This window comes from Strix aluco, chromosome 6 (genome assembly GCF_031877795.1).
Source record: "Strix aluco isolate bStrAlu1 chromosome 6, bStrAlu1.hap1, whole genome shotgun sequence".
NCBI lineage: Eukaryota > Metazoa > Chordata > Aves > Strigiformes > Strigidae > Strix > Strix aluco.
The window spans coordinates 6,608,703-6,626,204 of record NC_133936.1 but is presented as its reverse complement, the minus strand read 5'-3'; the positions used below and the strand labels follow the sequence as shown (position 1 = coordinate 6,626,204).

Genomic DNA, 17,502 nt, shown 5'->3' with positions numbered 1-17,502 from the left:
ATCCTGCTGTAAATATGATTAAGTTTACTACAGAACCTCAAACTCTCCTTGTGGAAATGGCAGGAAGGAGTCATTTTTCATCTGCGTCCGTTGCATATCATGCAATGAATCATATTTTTTTCTACATATTTTTAAATTATTTATGAATTTCAATGTGGGTTATCTTTAGGTAAATGCAATAGAGCATTACCTTGCATGCAGTTCTAAGAGCTACTGTTACCTGATGCCATTCTAAGGATTTAACAAATTTCAGAGTTCAGAAGTGGACAAGCTAAACAACTGACACGGTCCTATAATACAAAAAGGTTTGGAAAGGTACAAAATCTTCCAGACAAAAATTGTGGAATTCTTACAGGAGAGCCCTAGCCAGCTCTGCTGGTGATGCTTTTGACTCTTTTTTCTTTGCAGATCACTGCAGAAGAACAGCTAGTTTCTCTCTTTGCTCCTAAGCCTATTCCAGCACAATCCAACATTTAGAGAATATGAAACCCAGTAGAGAGATTTAAGTTTAAACTTTTTTGGGGGAACTAAACTCATTTTTGGTAGGATATGTTATGAAGGTGCTTAACTCAAACTCTACAGAGGTAAGGCACAGATGGTCTTTAGAAACATGCTTATCAATTGATAGTCGATTCAAAAATTTTCACACAATAGATAAAACATTATAAGTTAGAAAGTTCTTCATGTTTATTGAAATAAGTTGTTTATTTAGATAAGGCAAATACACACTTAAATTTCCTCACTGCAAAGGAACCCCCCCAATTACTAATTAATTACATAAATTATAGTTCATGATGATGTATTTTAAAACTGAAAGCAACAGACATTTCCACTTGCTTACCACCACCTAAGCACATTGCAACTCACATGGAACACATGATTTTAATCTTTTAAATTATGCATCTGATCAATTTTTTACAGCTCCCTTTTTGGCAATTACATCAAATGGAAATGACTACACTGACAGCCTACTTTGCTAAGGTACTATTCAAGGAACTCGTTTTTTCCATAGGTCACTATTCAACATATGGCTGCAAAATAACTATCTCCATTCTTATAGAGAAACACCATAAATCTTTATACTTAGAAAATTCTACCAGGATCCAAACTGTTGACATGTGACAACCACGAAATCAAGTCTTTATATTTCTTACTGGAAGTTTTGCATCATTGTTGTTGGGGATTCAGCTCATGTGATTAAAGCTTTTTATAAGAGGAAATTTTCATGTAATATTACGCTATTGAAAGGGAAGGATTTCTTTGAGAGCTAGATATATCTTAACTTTGTACCTAAATCCTTATATTGAAGGTTTCAAACACTTGCTCTGGATAAAAGAATCATTACTATAAATCTGTCTTAAAACAGTTTAAAGAATATAAGATAGTGAGACGAGCAAAACAATCACTATGAAACATGTAAGTACAAGCTTAAGAGAAAGTTGTGTAAAACATACAGTTATGCTCTTCAAAATCATACAGCATATATGACACCGCAATAAGTGGTGAAGAAAGAAATCCTACAGCTATATATGTAGTAAATAGAGGAACAAATTAATGTAAGAATATTAGCAGTTCTTTACCTATGTTCGCATTTTAATTGTTAAAGTCACCAATATTGAAACACTTCTGAAGCATTTGATAAAATTCTCATAAAAACTCGATAGCTATTGACACTTCATTTTCATTTTTTTTTCCCCATGTTTGCTGTCTCCAGTAAACTTCAATGGGACTGAAGCTGACAGAATGGCAGTCATTTCCTTCTATACTTAGAGGTAAAATGATTGCCCTTTTATGGCCCAGCAAGCTAATAAAGACTTGTCTTGGGCAGACGGAATAGAAAGAGAAATAAAGCCCAGGGGAAACGTATGTTGTCTGCAAGGGAATTTGACACAGAAAATTAGCCATGAGTAAGTACATGAATAATGATGGGGTTGGGACACAGACAACTGTTCAGGTAGGAATATGGGAAATGAGCAGGTCTTAACCAGTTTCAATTGTGTTCAGATACCATAGACAGAAACTGTTCTTAATAGTAACATTTTCTGATATTATTTTAACTCAGACAACACAGTATTTAGCAAGGGAACTGACTTCTGGCTCAATCTGGTGTACAGTATTTTGTACCTTTTCAAATCATGTGGTACCAGAACTTTTGTTCTGTAGCATTGCCAATAGTTGTATGGTCAGAGATAGGCCATTTGCAGTACAGGCAAACAAAAAAGCATTAATGAAGCAAAACTACATAAAGACACTGGTTTCATTGAAGACATTCACATTATCAAGAACTGGGAAGAAAGAGCACTAATAATGCCTAATCTGAGCTACACATAAACAAATACAGGTGGAAATAGATGGGGAGCTTGACAGTGAAGGACAGGTTGGAGTCAGCTGAGTGGTGCAAGGCGCTACAGTGAACATCTTAAGGTGCAAATCTCCAGTTCCCAACAGACTTGGTGAACAGATCAAATAGCAACCCCTTCATAGAGAATGCCAATATAAAAACTGAAAGCAAATGTAATAAATAAAGGTTGTACACACGGTCTGATGGCAAGGTCATTAATAAAACTATGCTACAGCTCTCTGTTACAATTTAGTTCTACATTTGGAAAGAGATGACTGCTTGGGAAACATGTTCTGAGATACAGAATGCCTACGCAACAGGAATTATTTATTTCAAGGAAAGAGTATTACAGAAGAGAGAGGTTTTAAAACTTTAAACTGATATTATAAAGGTGGCCCACTTGCAATGAGGAATATTTAGAATTAAGATATTTACAGTTCAGATATTGAACACGCTGTTGTTATAGAATCTATTCATGAGAGAAAATGTCTCTCTCTATTCTTGTATAACCCTTACAGGTCAGTGCACTGAAACACTTTAAACTCAATTATACGGGCACTTGACCAAAAGGAACCATTTGACTATGAAATGTCTGTACAAATAGAAAAAAACTAGCAAATAGGCTAATTTGGCAGCAGTGTGCAATTTTTTTCATTTTTGTTTCTCTTTTTTTCCCTTTTTCCTTGTGCCACAGGCATTGTCATAAAAATATAATATAGCAGGCATAATATGCAGTTAAAAGTGCTTTTGTAGATAACTGCTTTCCGACTCAATATACCAGTGTGTATCAGAAAAAAATGACAGAAAGCAGCATTGAAAGATTAGTCTAGAAGTATAACAGTATCTGTGAAACATTCATTACAAAATAGAGGTGGAAGGGGAATTGAAAATGTTTCTTACCTATAAATGATATTTCTTCATTGCACAAAATAATCTCCTAACTTTGCTTTTCTTTTTAGTCACACTATAGATAGTAATGTATAGTAAAACATCCTAATGAAGGTATCCAGCGCCACTGTTTGAAGAGCACTTATATTAATGTTTCACTGGAACATGTCTTACCATTAATATTAAAACTATTTGTAACACGAGAGAAAAGAACATCTGGATTACAGTTATTTACTATCTAGATTAAATTGCATTGAAAGACAGAAATCAAAATAACCCCCTTTTCCCCCCAAAGTCTGTAACAAGACATAGGATGCCAAAATCCTTGCAGTAAACCAAATCACTATATATTTATAATAAATTTTTAATAAATTTAGCAATATTTTTGGAAGTATGCTTTCTTCATACAGGGCCCTAATATTATAAAGTTATATCCACAGATAAACTCTCAAAGATACAAAGAACTTTCATAACAATGGAAGACCAAAACACCCACCCCAACTTTGATCAATACCTTCTACTATATTGTAGGGTTTATTTATTTTCAAATAATAACTTTTCCATAATTATTTTATACATCAACAGACCACACTATAGTATTTTTGTCTAATGAGCATCACTTGGTATCTTTATAAGGAAAACAAAGTGAAGGAATTTGATGAAGAAGCTAAGGGATAGAAACTTTACAACGTTACTTGAAAACGAAATACAGATTACCTTGCGATCCAATAAATTAAGAATAGGAAAAGTGCATAATCCAAAAGCAGGCAAACCAACAGAAAACTACTTTTGGGGAACCCAAGGAATCCTAAATTTAGCAACAACATACCTGAAAAATGTGACTTTAAACATCAATTTTAATTTGTGCATGACATTACTATATACAAATCATCATTCACAGTTGCTGCATGGTGATCACTGCAAAGGAACAAGCCTTGCAACTCAGCCTCTATCACCCCAAGGTAAGAGAAAGAAGTAATTGAGGGTCATTAAACACCGTGCTATTAGCAATATGTGTACAGTACATATGCTATACAAGTATCAATATTAACATAAATATATTAAAAATAAGCATGTCTAGATGACTACTACTGTAGCTGAAATTACACTGAGCAACAAAGCGAAAGGAAGAGATTGAAATGGTAAAAAAAAAAAGAATGAGAAATGACTGGATCAATAGGTATATAACAAACCACATTTTTCTCTCCTTCTCACAGAGATGAAGTAAGCAGTGATGTACATCAGCAGCTACTATGTAAGTTTTATCCGAACAATTTTAAACTCACGGACAAAGGATATCTGCATTACAACCTAGCTAGGAAATGTTCAATGAAAAATATACATACTCCTCTATTCCAAGGGCTTCTCATTTCTTCCTTTGACAACCACTCTTCAAACATCTGTTTGCATTTAATTCTTGAGCTAATACTAGTTTGTGATACAAACTGAATGAAAGATCTTCTATAATATAAAGTTATAACCTGATGATTACGTTCAAATTCAAGACACTTCTAACAAAGGTATTTTTAGTTGAAAAAGAAAGCTCTCAAAGAACTAGCATAATACTGTGAAATTCCTGTTGTAATTGTAATTGAGGAGTGCATTAAATATACCCCAGGAGATCATATCGAAAATATTTATTGCAAGATACTTGATAGAATTTGCTGTTCTTCAAGTTATACTGCCTGTCGTAGTTACAACTGCCTTCTGCTCTTAGGCAGTCCTCTCAATGCTGCAATTGTTCGACACTGCAGTGGCTTTTCCTACTCAACCTTCAGAAAGTGCCAGTCAGGAGATTGCAGGTACAGTCTCTTTCCTGTTCACAACCAGACTATGGATGTACCTTAACCTTTTTTGAAGAGAGGTTTGCCATAGTTATGAGTTTTACATTTACTTATGAACTTGCATGAACTTACAGCATTTGTGCATGTCATACATGTTCTTACATAAAAACTGTTCATACGTGAAGAATTTTCACCATGAAAGGAATGTCAGGAGGAAGGTATAGCATCACAGGAATCTGAGCTGCAGGGAAGCTCCTCCATCAAGAGGAATGCACTCTTTTTTTTTCTGATTTCCATAACATAAACACACGCACACGTGCACACACACGCGTGTACCCTCCCCCAAACACACAGAGTGTCTGTCTCCAACCTATTGGAAATAAAGCTGGCAAGAACATCCCTCGCTTATTTCACTTCTGCAGGAATCATTTTTTCTAATTTACCCATGTCTCCACTTCCAAGTTCAAGCTGCTTCTTATCACTCTTAAGCAATTCCACAACTTGTTATCTCCCCATTTGTTCGCTATTGTCTTTACCCTATTACTCCACCAAAATTCTCAGTTTAGAAATGAAGTAATTTATTCTTTCTTCACCTTTCACTTTTCTGTTTCCTCTGTTAGCAAACTTATGCTTTTTTCAAGCTCCTTATGGTATGTGCCTTTTAATTAATCTGAAAGACCACTGATTTCTCTATCTAATATGCTCTCAAAGTCATGCATCTGCTTATTGCAAGCAATTAAACTATCCAGGATGACTTAATTCTTCATTATAGAAGAACTGATGTTTGTTCAAATGTAGAAATACAACATACACAACCTAAGGCCCTCTGAAGAATCAACACATCTAGCCACAGGCAACTAATTTAATGCTGTACACTGTCCTCTGGATTTCTCTCTCTGTTTCTGATGACACCTAGGAAACAGAGACTCTGAACCATAGATACACAGAATTGCACACACCTCTATGAAGAAAGTAACATAAGAAGGAATAAATTATTATCCTCTTAATTAGACTATAATCTCACTTGTTCTACCTTAAAGTCCTCAGCCATCATCATGCAGCATTACTCAAAAGCTCATTAGAGTATTTAAAAACCCCTCTTTAAGTTTAGCTGGCTTTAGTTAAGGATCAATACGATTTATATCTTCTACCAGTTTTGATAGTAAACTCATAACAGGAATTATCCTTCATTATATTTCTACATTGCCTAGTGTAAGGGGGTTATGATTTGATCACATTTGTTTGCAGATGCTAATAATAATAATAATAGACCACATCTACATGCAGATGCAAATAATAATAGTAATACAAATAGAAAGATGGAATTATAGAAACTTATAGTGACAGTGAAGGAATAAAAGAAACAAAGGTGAGAGAGAAATATTCTGTAGTAACAAAATTGATATAGCACTGCCTATGTAACAAACAATAATGATTTTGTGTAGTTGAATGTTTTCATTTTTTCCAACTGTCTTCACTGGTACAATAACAACATATAATCTCTCCCTAAACCTTGTCTCTCTTGCATGAATGTATATGCAGTTAGGTAATTAGTGAGAAGGAAAGAGAGAGGCAAATAAAGGCAATTATTAAAACAACAGACTGATAGAACAGATGGAACTGACAGTTTGTGAAATAAATAGAAAAAGCATTTCTTGATTATTTCCCATCTGAATCTGATCTCCTGTTCATTCTGTTTTCAATGGATTTGTGAAGGTACTGGAGCAATTCAGACGTATCTCATATGTTTCCTGTGTTATACACATCACACACACCCCAATCCATTAGTGAGTAGTACTGAAGAGATCCTTAAAAAACTTAGTATGTGAATATTAAAAAGATAGTAACTATATGTAAGATAATACTTCTTTAAAAGGTGTCTCAGTGAAGATTTTCAGAAAAGGTCAGTACCTCAACTTTTACCATTCTGATAGTAAATTCTCTTGCAACCTTTGTTATTGAGCAAGAAGGACAATAAGGTGCGGGGGAAGAATGTTCTTTATATTCCTAAAAATAATACTAAGAATTAATAAACTAGGTTGTGTAGGACCTTATATCCAAAGAGAAATCACAGTATATTCTGTATCTTTCAGAACCTGACAAAACATTCATTGATACTGGAGACCAACTTCACAAAACCTTCCTTTTCTAGTGGCTTATATACAGCCACAGTGAGACCTTAGTTCATTCCTAAACTGGTTAGGTGAAAAGCAGAACTTCTGTTTCCCATGTGCATCTAATATTTACTGCAGTCAAATTTAAAAAAAACCCCTTAAGATCGGAAGATAAAATAAAAATGTACCCTAGCAGTGCAGGTTGGTAAAAGGAGAATATGTTCTTATAGGCTTATAGTTCCTCTGTATAATTATGGCTTTAGGATTGCCCTTTAGAACAGATAAATCTTATTCTCTATTGTCTTTACTGAATGATAATAAGGGCTTGATTATGTATAAAGTTTGCATTCTCAACTGATCTGGCTGTGAGAGAGAGAGGAGTTCTTGCTGAATGACAATAAACCCAGACATTTCCTATTTTTTCTAAAAATCACCCACCCATGAATTGAAGACTGCTTAAGAAAAATGTTAGCCCTTTGATAAGTGTCTCTCAGAGACCAGAGACAGATGTCATATATAGCACGGCCAGACATGCAGGTTGGATAAACCACTTTCCCTAACAACGGAGCAGAATTTACAGAGAAAACCTTTGTGACTCCTGTTACCTGACACAATGACTCTTGAGAAGCATGGAATTGCTTCATTCCTTCCTGAGGTCATCTGCTTGCCAGCATCAGGTTGGTAAAATTATAAGCAAGCTCCAGTTAAGAACTAATTTGGTGCCAGAAAAACACAAGATATTGGGAACAACTGGAGCTTGAACTGAGGTTGTCAAGGAGAACTGAGACACATGGAGTTACACTTCTTCCTCTGTATCACTGTAACTGTCTTCAACTCCACCAAACAACTTCTGTTTGCTTCTCTTCCCTTTCCTCCAAGCCACCATGGCTTTGTAAATAAAGAAACAATTTAGAAGATTCTCTTAACAATTCCTAGACACAGGCAGTGGTGGCCATACTAACCCAACAATCAGTCTGAAGAGACAATAGGAACACGAGTTCTAGCTATACTTATATTCTGAATGTGAAGAAGTGAATTATGTACTTATATATGACACACGGAGATATAATCTGTTTCAAGCAACCATGTCCCACACAAACGCTGATTAACAGACCCACACCATACTCTTCCAAGTTGAAGAAGTAGCTAATCTACTTTCCAATGGATTTATGATAGCTCAAGTCATAGAGTTTCATTGCTTGAGAACACTGACAAAGGAATTGTGATCATATTTTTCAAAAAAAAAAGGAAGATTATTCACCATACCTAATCACTGTCATTGCTACCCACCAGACAACCACAGCACATCCCCACAGCATTTTATGTTTTCATAAACCATGCATTTAGATAAGATAAGATTAAAGCTGTTGGAGTTACATATTTTATCCCAAGTCTAGGTCTTTGGCTCGTGATTTCAATTCTGACTTTTGCATCGCAACTGTTGAGTAAAGCTATGTTCATCTGACTGGTATTTCATATCTCTGTGTATGTCTGCCTTACAGTGTTTTCAAAGACTAAGGTTGTCTCTTTCCCTGATAAGGATTAAAATTTTCTCTTTAAAAAATAAACCTAAAATCCTTCAGAGAAATACAACATACAAATGTATCTATTTTATACATTTTTTTAATCAGAAGAGTATTCAAAGATATGATGTAGCTCACATAGTTTTGTTTAACAGTTTCTATTTTACAGCATTATTTCCATAAAGTTAACGAGACTTATGAATACAAGCTTAACTCCTGAAGTGGTACCTAAACAGTTCTTCTGTTCCTTTCCCTGTACAGATAAGAAATAGGAAGTCAGTTTTGGACTACAGAACATGTGCAACGTCACTGTTTGCGAACTTTATGCTGTGTAGGATTAACTTGGTAAAATATCTCAAAATATGAACAATAAAAGCCAAGTGGCATTTTCAGAATTTTCAATTCACTTATTAAAAGTAAAGTTTTGTATTTCTTCCTCCAATGATATAGTTACTCCAAAAGTATGTTTAAATATACTCATCAGTGCAACTATCAAAGGGTAAGTGTGTATTATAGAAACGAGCCCCCAGATTAAGTATATATTGTGAAATGTATGTGAATGTGCATGACTTGAACCAATGAACTGTGGCCTGAAATGATGTCACAGAATGTGCAGCATTAAGTGGAAGGTTAAACCTACTTGCATCTCGGTTCATTAAACGCAGTTAAAGTGCAAATTCCCTCATTCTGACAGTAGTAATCACAAGGGTTCACTTTCTGGTCACAGCGCTGACTTTTAAACCCCACAGAGCATCTGCAGAATTTCAGTAAAATAGACCTATATAAATATTCTACCTTTTGCTGAACAGATTTTAAACGCATTATATATATTGATGGCAAGACACGCACACATACAGAGGCACACACCCACAGATAAGAAAATTAATATTCTGTTTTTCATGGAAGGTCCAATCTGACTATACTGAAAAGTTTGCTCATCAGCGTCGATCAAACACTTCTAAAACAATGGGCCTATACTATCTGATGGGTTCAGGAATCTAACATTTTGAACAAAACATTACCATCAAATGTACCATACATTTGTATTTATCGATCCAGAGTGCAATGACCTTAAAAACGTTCATGACTGTTCTCTTAACATTGCTAACAGTGTTGGCATATGCTGCAGCATTTATGTATTGTAAATCCATGCACAAATTAATGTATGAAACTTGTTTTCCTTGAGATGCTATGGTGTTCCACATGAATTTGAAAAAAGAATAAGACAGTTTTCTAAGGAAAAAGAAAGGAAGAAACGCAAGCTTCCAAAATAGCCATTCTAGGTGTTTAAGCAAATGAATCAACAGACTTAATCATCATATTTGGGCCTTATATATTATAGCTGTGATATTATCCTCTTGCTGAGATTTTTGAGTCTCTCTAGTTCTTAACTAAAGACATTTAAGGAGCTACAAATAACAGGTAAAAAGGGCTGGTTCACAATAATGAAAAAGAGACGTAGGCACTCAGAGCATTTTCAGCTGAACAAGGACTTCCATGCAGAACTGCATTCCACTCTCTCTAGCCCCAAAGCTATTGACAACTTCTTTTCAATAGTACAGCAACTACAGTTTTGCCCCTTTGCCCATTCAGAAGGGCTTGAGCTCTCACAGGGAGGAACAAGTTGGTCCATCTCCCTACACTGGTCAGACTACAAAATCAAGGCATTTCTCTATGTAACTTCCTTGAGAGTCTGAATACAACAGGCACTCTCTTTTAAGATCACCTACCTCATACACATCAACAAAACAAAGGGATGGCTGTATCTGTATTTACAAAGTTGTAATGCCAGATCCCTTTGACCAACAACTTACTTATGCCACCCTGGAAATGAGACACTCGAGTCCAATTCTCTATTCCAACATCTCATATGTTCCTGGAGGATGCTCTGACCTCCAGGTTGTTCTGAGAAGTGGAAGACTATTCCACAATGAAGCTTTTCAGCAGTGCAGAAAAGATCAGATTGTTTATTAGGCAAAAGTAAAAAAAAGCAAGGACTATGACTAGGTAACTCAGTGTAACTGAGAGCAGGAAAGAAGTTTCTTGCTACAGTGACTACTTCTGTATTTTCTATTTAGCATCTGAAAAAGAAGATACACCATAGCTCTCAAGAAAGGACTAGAAAGTAGGCTTTTCTATCTCTTAAGATAGTACTCTACTGTCTAGACTACAGAGTCACATTTCCTTTGGTATTTGATGTCTGGGTTTAAGAGAAGCATCCTGAATTATCCTCTCAACCATGGTGCAGGAGGGAGAGAGCAGTCTCACAACAGAACAGTCAAGCTATTGTGGGCAGTGCGGGCAGAAACAAGAGATACATAAGCATATCCTGAGACCCATAAAGGACATAAACACTGAGATTATCGCCCCCACCTTGGACCATCTTTATTTGAGAAAAGACTTAATCCACCTCTGAGAATCAGGGGAGATCAACCATCCTGTACCTTCTGATTCCATTCCGGAACAAATGCCTAAATGGGCTTTAGATCTGGCCTGAAATTATTAGAAGTCTCAAAAGATGTATCTTGGTATCTATGTGCATTCACAATATATACATTAGCTATATCTTTCAATACACATATTGCAAAAAGTTAGACAAAGTATTGGGTTACAGAAATAGCTACAAAAACTATTGTAAGTTACAACTTCAACCACCACGTTATACATCCTAGAAAGATCAAAAATACAGGCACATGCATAATAATTTTATTATTTGTTGGCACACAGATATTTTAATGATCTACACAATGCAGGATACTCACAGACAGACAGGTATATTTGTCTCTGGGTCCAGCTGACATGTACCACCATTGTAACAGTAGCCATCACATAACTGACAGGTAGAGGCAATCTTTCCATTAGTGCAGCTGTCATGGTTAAGAAAAAATACAAATTGCAATCAGTGTTTTATTAAATCTGGTTAAATCCCTTATAGTTATCTATATGTTAAAATATTGATTTATATAACATGTATAAGATCTACGATTGCAAGAATTCTAGGTTTCCACCTCGAAGAACTAGTATAGCCACTGAGCTTTTTACACAACATATTTTTAATCTTTCTTTTTACAAAAATAAACTATTACTATACAAAATAGTTGCTTGGCAATATAGCAGCACATCTTACTACATACGCTTTCATTAGTATACAATAAGTCTCTATCACTGTCACAGATACTGCAGAAAGAACAAATTTCAACACTGGCAAAACTCGACTGATAACTTTATCCAAGTGAAGATCCATTCAGTGTCCTGCTACATTACACTTCCCCCAGTGAGGAGTGCTACAAAATTTGGTTTAAAAAGGCAGGAGCCAGTTGGTTTTGTGTGGGCAGGAGCCACACAAAGGAATTGTTCTGATGTGACTGGTTCAGGGCCTAGACACCGTGTAAGAGATTCGGAGGATACTGCAATATAATCGCTATAAAATATATAATTTTGATCACAACCACCCCACCACACACACACTTACTTGCATACTATGTCATTACTGTCCTTGTTTATTATGCAGTGTCCCCCATGACATCTGATACATTTGTCCACTTCACATTTTGGACCTTCAAATCGTATTGGACAGACACATTCTACACTTCCATCATCAGAAATAGTACACGATTCAGAATTCACACAATAATGGTGGCAAACGTCTGCAAACAACATGAAAGCTAATTACTAAAAGACATTAAGAAGTATCACAGAAAAAATAATACCTTACTTTTCTACGTTTTAAAAGGTACTACAAAAAAACCAAAATTATGAATTAAGCTGATGGCTCACTGGCAACTACAAGAATCGAGAATACCCCATAAACAGATACATAATGTATTAACGATGTAGTCTTGAGAAGTGAAGTAGAAGGATAAACTCATAAGAGATTTTTTTTTCCTTCTAGATGTCTAACCATTTATGGCATCATCACACATAATATAAAGACTACTGATGAGAAAAGCAGAGCAATGTTAATGTATTTAATGGGACATTGGCTGAATAAAAATCTTCTGATACATTCACATTACCATTAATGGCATTATGCTAAACTGAAATGGAAGTAGTATTTTGAAATAATTAAGTTTTATTTTCATTTATCCACATATTAAAATTTCATGAAGTTCTAATAATAATATATAAAGACATAATCCATATATTCTACAAAAAACTACATACATGCTTATCTTTATAGACTGTGCAAGATCCCATTATCTTATTTAACTGCTTAAATGCCAGCAGAACTGAGGTTTCAAGTAGTGATTTTTTTAACTCTTTAGAAGCACCAGTAACTGTGTTATTTTTTTCACATCCCTTTAAAAAAAATCCAAGTTATCTAACAGCAGACGCTTCCAGAGCTACAATATGCTGTTATCTTAACATTTTGTTTCTTTTTTATTTATGTAGTAGTGACAACTTTATTTTGTCTGTTTGGGTTTTTTTTAAAAGTCATCATTTAAGCTCCTTAATGGGGCCAAAACATTCAAAGTCTCTATTTCTCTTTGTTTCTAATACTTTTTTCACTTCTCTGTAGTTAACATGCTGTGTTGAGATTTTGGTGGTGTTCCTGATGGACAGATGAAGTAATTGATATATAAGGTTTATCAATTCTGAACTATGCATTATTAGCTTAGAGTAAGCCTGGTCCATATTAACAAAATATTACCTTTCTGACAAAACTAAAAAATTCAAGTCCTTCAAATCTGAGGATATGGCTAAGTGTAAGTCAGTACCAGCTAGAAGTAGGGCATTATGGGGAGGGACTATTTATCAAGGAGTGTAGTGATAGGACAAAGGGTAATGGTTTTAAATTGAAAGAGGGTAGATTTAGATTAGATATAAGGAAGAAATTCTTTACTGTGAATGGTGAGACACTGGCACAGGCTGCCCAGAGAAGCTGTGGCTGCCCCCTCCCTGGAAGGGTTCAAGGCCAGGTTGGACGGGGCTTTGAGCAACCTGGGCTAGTGGAAGGTGTCCCTGCCCACGGCAGGGGGTTGGAACTGGGTGATCTTTAAGGTCCCTTCCAACCCAACCATTCTGTGATTCTATATCAAGCTCTTCACTAGAGCCAAATGGCAACCTCAGCCTTTAGTCTGGAAGTGTAAACTCTCAAGCTGCCATTTGACTAGGGGCATGCTGTAAGCGGCAAATTGGAGACTACTAAAACTGATATATTTTACTGAATATATTCAAGATGGACGATTTGAGGGGGTATCTCATAAAGTGGGAAACACATTTTGCTTATGCTTTTCTGTGTTCAGTGTTTCCCCCTCTCGGAGAAGCATGTACTGACTGCCCACGCCATTGGTGCTCCCCATGCTGGAAGAGCTCTGCTCCGGGACAGAGCATGACTGTTGGAGGAGTTATTTCTGTTTGATTACTCACTGTATGTCTCCACTTATCTATGCAGGCTGAAGACTCATCTGCTGATGGAATCACTACTGAGCAACCAGAGAGGTTTAAAAGACACTAAATGAAGTAGTTCATTGTTTGCTGTTCCCCAATTCAAGGTACAGAATGGTGATTTGCAGCAGGGGGGCTGTTTTTTGAACAAAAACTACAGTCATTTGAAAGCTAATATTGAGAGACATTTTATGAAAAGAGCATTGCAAAGGGGAAATGTTTCCATGTACATTAGCACAAAAAAAACCCAAAACACCCAAAACCTAGGAATGGGAACTTCATACTCTAAAACAGTTATTGGTTTTTAGTACTGATTGTAGTCACAAACACCTTTAATCTTGTGCTGTATCTAAAATGTATATGCTACATTTGGACTGAAATGACACAAAAATAATTCTTTGTTTTTTTCTTTCCCTAAAGGAAGGAATTTCAGTTTCAGGGAAAGTAACAGCTTGTGAGATCACTATATCCACTTTGAATGATTGTAACTGTGTGAAAACGTTTTCTATTTTTTAGGTTGTTTGGGCCTTAAATGATACAAGAAATGAACTTTAACTAGTCTGTATGTCTTATTTCAGGAATTTAAAATAGGGAGTTATATTCAAATACATCAAATTCATGTGTATATAATAACATGCACAATGTTAGTAGAATTCTATGTAAATTCATTCACTTAAATTTATTTCAGCAGTGGCAGTGCCTTGACACGGAGCACACATTTTGGTTATTAGCCCTTATGTGAACTAATCACAGGAGAAACTCTGCACTGGGTAATTGGAGACGATAAGTATGAGGAAAATAAGGTCTTTGCAATCTGGCAATACTGCAAGTAAATGTCTTCTCCCTGCCATAAAAAAACACTAATAATATTTTCAGCTTGGAAGCATGAGTAAAATACCTATGCACATTCATGTATCATCCTTTGCATATGAACTAGTTTCAATCATATCATAGAAAGACTGAAAAATATATCTTAGAGGCAACCAATATTTGCCATAATGCTATATTCATATATTCCAGCATGCATACAAAGTGAATGTGATTAATAAAGCAAAAAATCATATGTGTGAATAAAGCAAAAAATCCTATATGTGAATTTATATACACATTAACTGTAAACCTGTATAATTTCATAGAACTGTTATTTGCCACAGAAAAAAATACAAAGATTGTAAGACTCTTTTTTTTTCTAAAACTATTGAGGTTTAAATAAACAAAAGCTTCATTTTATTTTGTATTTTGTAATGTGTTTGAGTCTCTATATTGTGACATTTTTCCAAAGTGTCAGCAGACAATCCAAATCTGATAATAAGCACTGTTTAAAAAGTACCCCTAAATTTACATTTAAATTAATTCTTAAAAAAAAAAAAAAAAAGAAAAAAAAAGATGTTTGCAAAAGCATTCAACTAGAAACAATTTGTTTGGTTTTGGGTAAGCCTCAAGTAAATATTTTTTCTTAATCTGTGTGTCTGTCTGTGCATGATTTATGTACTATACTGTTTTCAAATACCCAATTGTGTTTGCAGATAGTTATTTGTGGATCCATGCAGTTTGTTTAATACCAAGTGGGAGAGAATCACAATTACTGCTGGTTTTCCATTCAAAGGTTTCAATTTATTTCATAGCCTCCCAACTGGAAAGATATTCAGTTTACTTCAGTACGAATCCTATTTAAGATACACACTAACCTTTTCTTTGTTTGACAGACCTTTCACTAAAACTAAATAATTTTTGTATATTGTAGATAATTCTAAACCAGACCTTTACTACAGCTAATTTCCCTTCCGTTTTGTTTAAATCTAGCCTTCTTCAGCAAATTCAGTGAATTATGTACAAGAGATGATGGCTTTCACATTTAATGTTCTATTCTGTAACAAGATCTATGACAGTCCTCTATTTACAGTGTTATAGTCAAAGAAAAGCAGAGTAGGAAAAAGGAGATTACAAAAATAATTCTGATCTCATAAAAATAATGAGTTTTAGGTTAGGGTTGCTAGTGACTCATCATGTTGACATTCGTAAGACAAACTCTAATTTTGAAATGAGTGACCAAAAGAAGAAATTCAGGATTATGTTCAAATGTCTTGAGTTTCTGAAAACAGATAATAGTGATCCATGCTAAGAGAAAGCATGGAGAGAAAAGAAAGATAAATGGAGTAAGAACAGAAGGCCTATTGGTTGATAATGTTCTTTCCCTCCTCCTCTGTAAAAGAAGTAAAAAGTCAAATTTCTAAAAAGTGAGAAGAGCCTTTCTAAAGGCATGGAAACCTTTGGAAAACAGTATCTCAAGGAGAAGAGACTGAGGGGTCAGTAGAATGAAAAACTAAAGAAAACTTCAGATGCAGAAGATAGAATCTTAGTCCTGAGAATTAAACAAGTGTAATACTTATAAATCCTGATTTTTCATACCAAAAGGGGGTAGAAACCATAACTCGACGTGGTCTTAGACTGAGCAAAATGAAGGAATATCAATATACTGCTTACTGGAGTTAGAAATAAAAATGGAAGGTAAGGTAGCAGTTTAAGTCACATGTGTTGGTCTGCAAAGATAAGGGATACCAGAGAAATTCTTTAACCAACTGCATCAGTTCACTGTGTTTAGGTATTCCACCAGTATAAGACAACAAATACGAGAAGTTGGAGTAGAAAATTTTAACACAATTATCTCATTTCTACTGACAAAGTCAGCTGCCTTGTACAGCTCCATTGTACGTATTCATTCATGAAAATAAGTAAATAATTCCTAAAAAACCTCTTTATTCACTTACACATGTAGATGCATATTGCAGAAATATGCTCAAAGATCACTTGAATACATCAGATTACATTCCCTTAGCAGTATGAATAATTTTGGGGCTTAGTTTACTAATATGTGCCCTAAAAAAAAAAAAAAAGAATCACTCCACCCGTGTTAAACTTCCATTTTGTAGAACTTTTATTATAAATCTGGATTTAGTAGTTTGTGGAGATAACTTACAATACTGACATCTGTCTCCTGTATACTCAGCCAAGCAGTTGCAAAAGGGTTGATTCCCAGCAGTGACACTGCAGGTTCCTCCATTTTGGCAAAAATGATCGCAGACCGTCTGATTGCAGTTTGGTCCTGTAAAACCCAGTGCACAGTTGCAGGTAGGCCTCCCTATTCAAAACAAAGAAAACTATTTTATGATAAAAAATAAACATCAAAACTATAATCAGAAATTTAAAGATTGATACGTTTATTATAACAGCATCAAGTATTAATGTATGAGTTCAACTACATTTCTCTAGACACTAATAAAACATGCCTTTGCAAACATAGCTTGAATTCAGAACTTTTTAAAAATAAAGTTAGCACTGTAAGATGTGGGCACCTCAAAAACTGCATCTACGCATTTTACACTTGTGTATGTATGGTCATTGACTCTTTATTTGGAAATTATTTTAAAAGATGGCCTTAAGTAGGAATTTAAGATACGATGAAG

General features: G+C 35.0%; 1 protein-coding gene across 1 annotated transcript in view; it reads right to left on the bottom strand.

The window, feature by feature from the left end:
- Positions 1-17,502, bottom strand: part of LRP1B (LDL receptor related protein 1B) — a 750,913-nt gene that overhangs the window by 11,566 nt on the left and 721,845 nt on the right. Inside the window, exons 83-85 of the mRNA XM_074828545.1 lie at positions 17,016-17,177; positions 12,123-12,297; positions 11,413-11,517 (exon numbers count right to left, since the gene is read on the bottom strand). Coding sequence (XP_074684646.1) covers positions 11,413-11,517; positions 12,123-12,297; positions 17,016-17,177 — 442 coding nt within the window. The remainder of the gene's footprint in view (positions 1-11,412; positions 11,518-12,122; positions 12,298-17,015; positions 17,178-17,502) is intronic.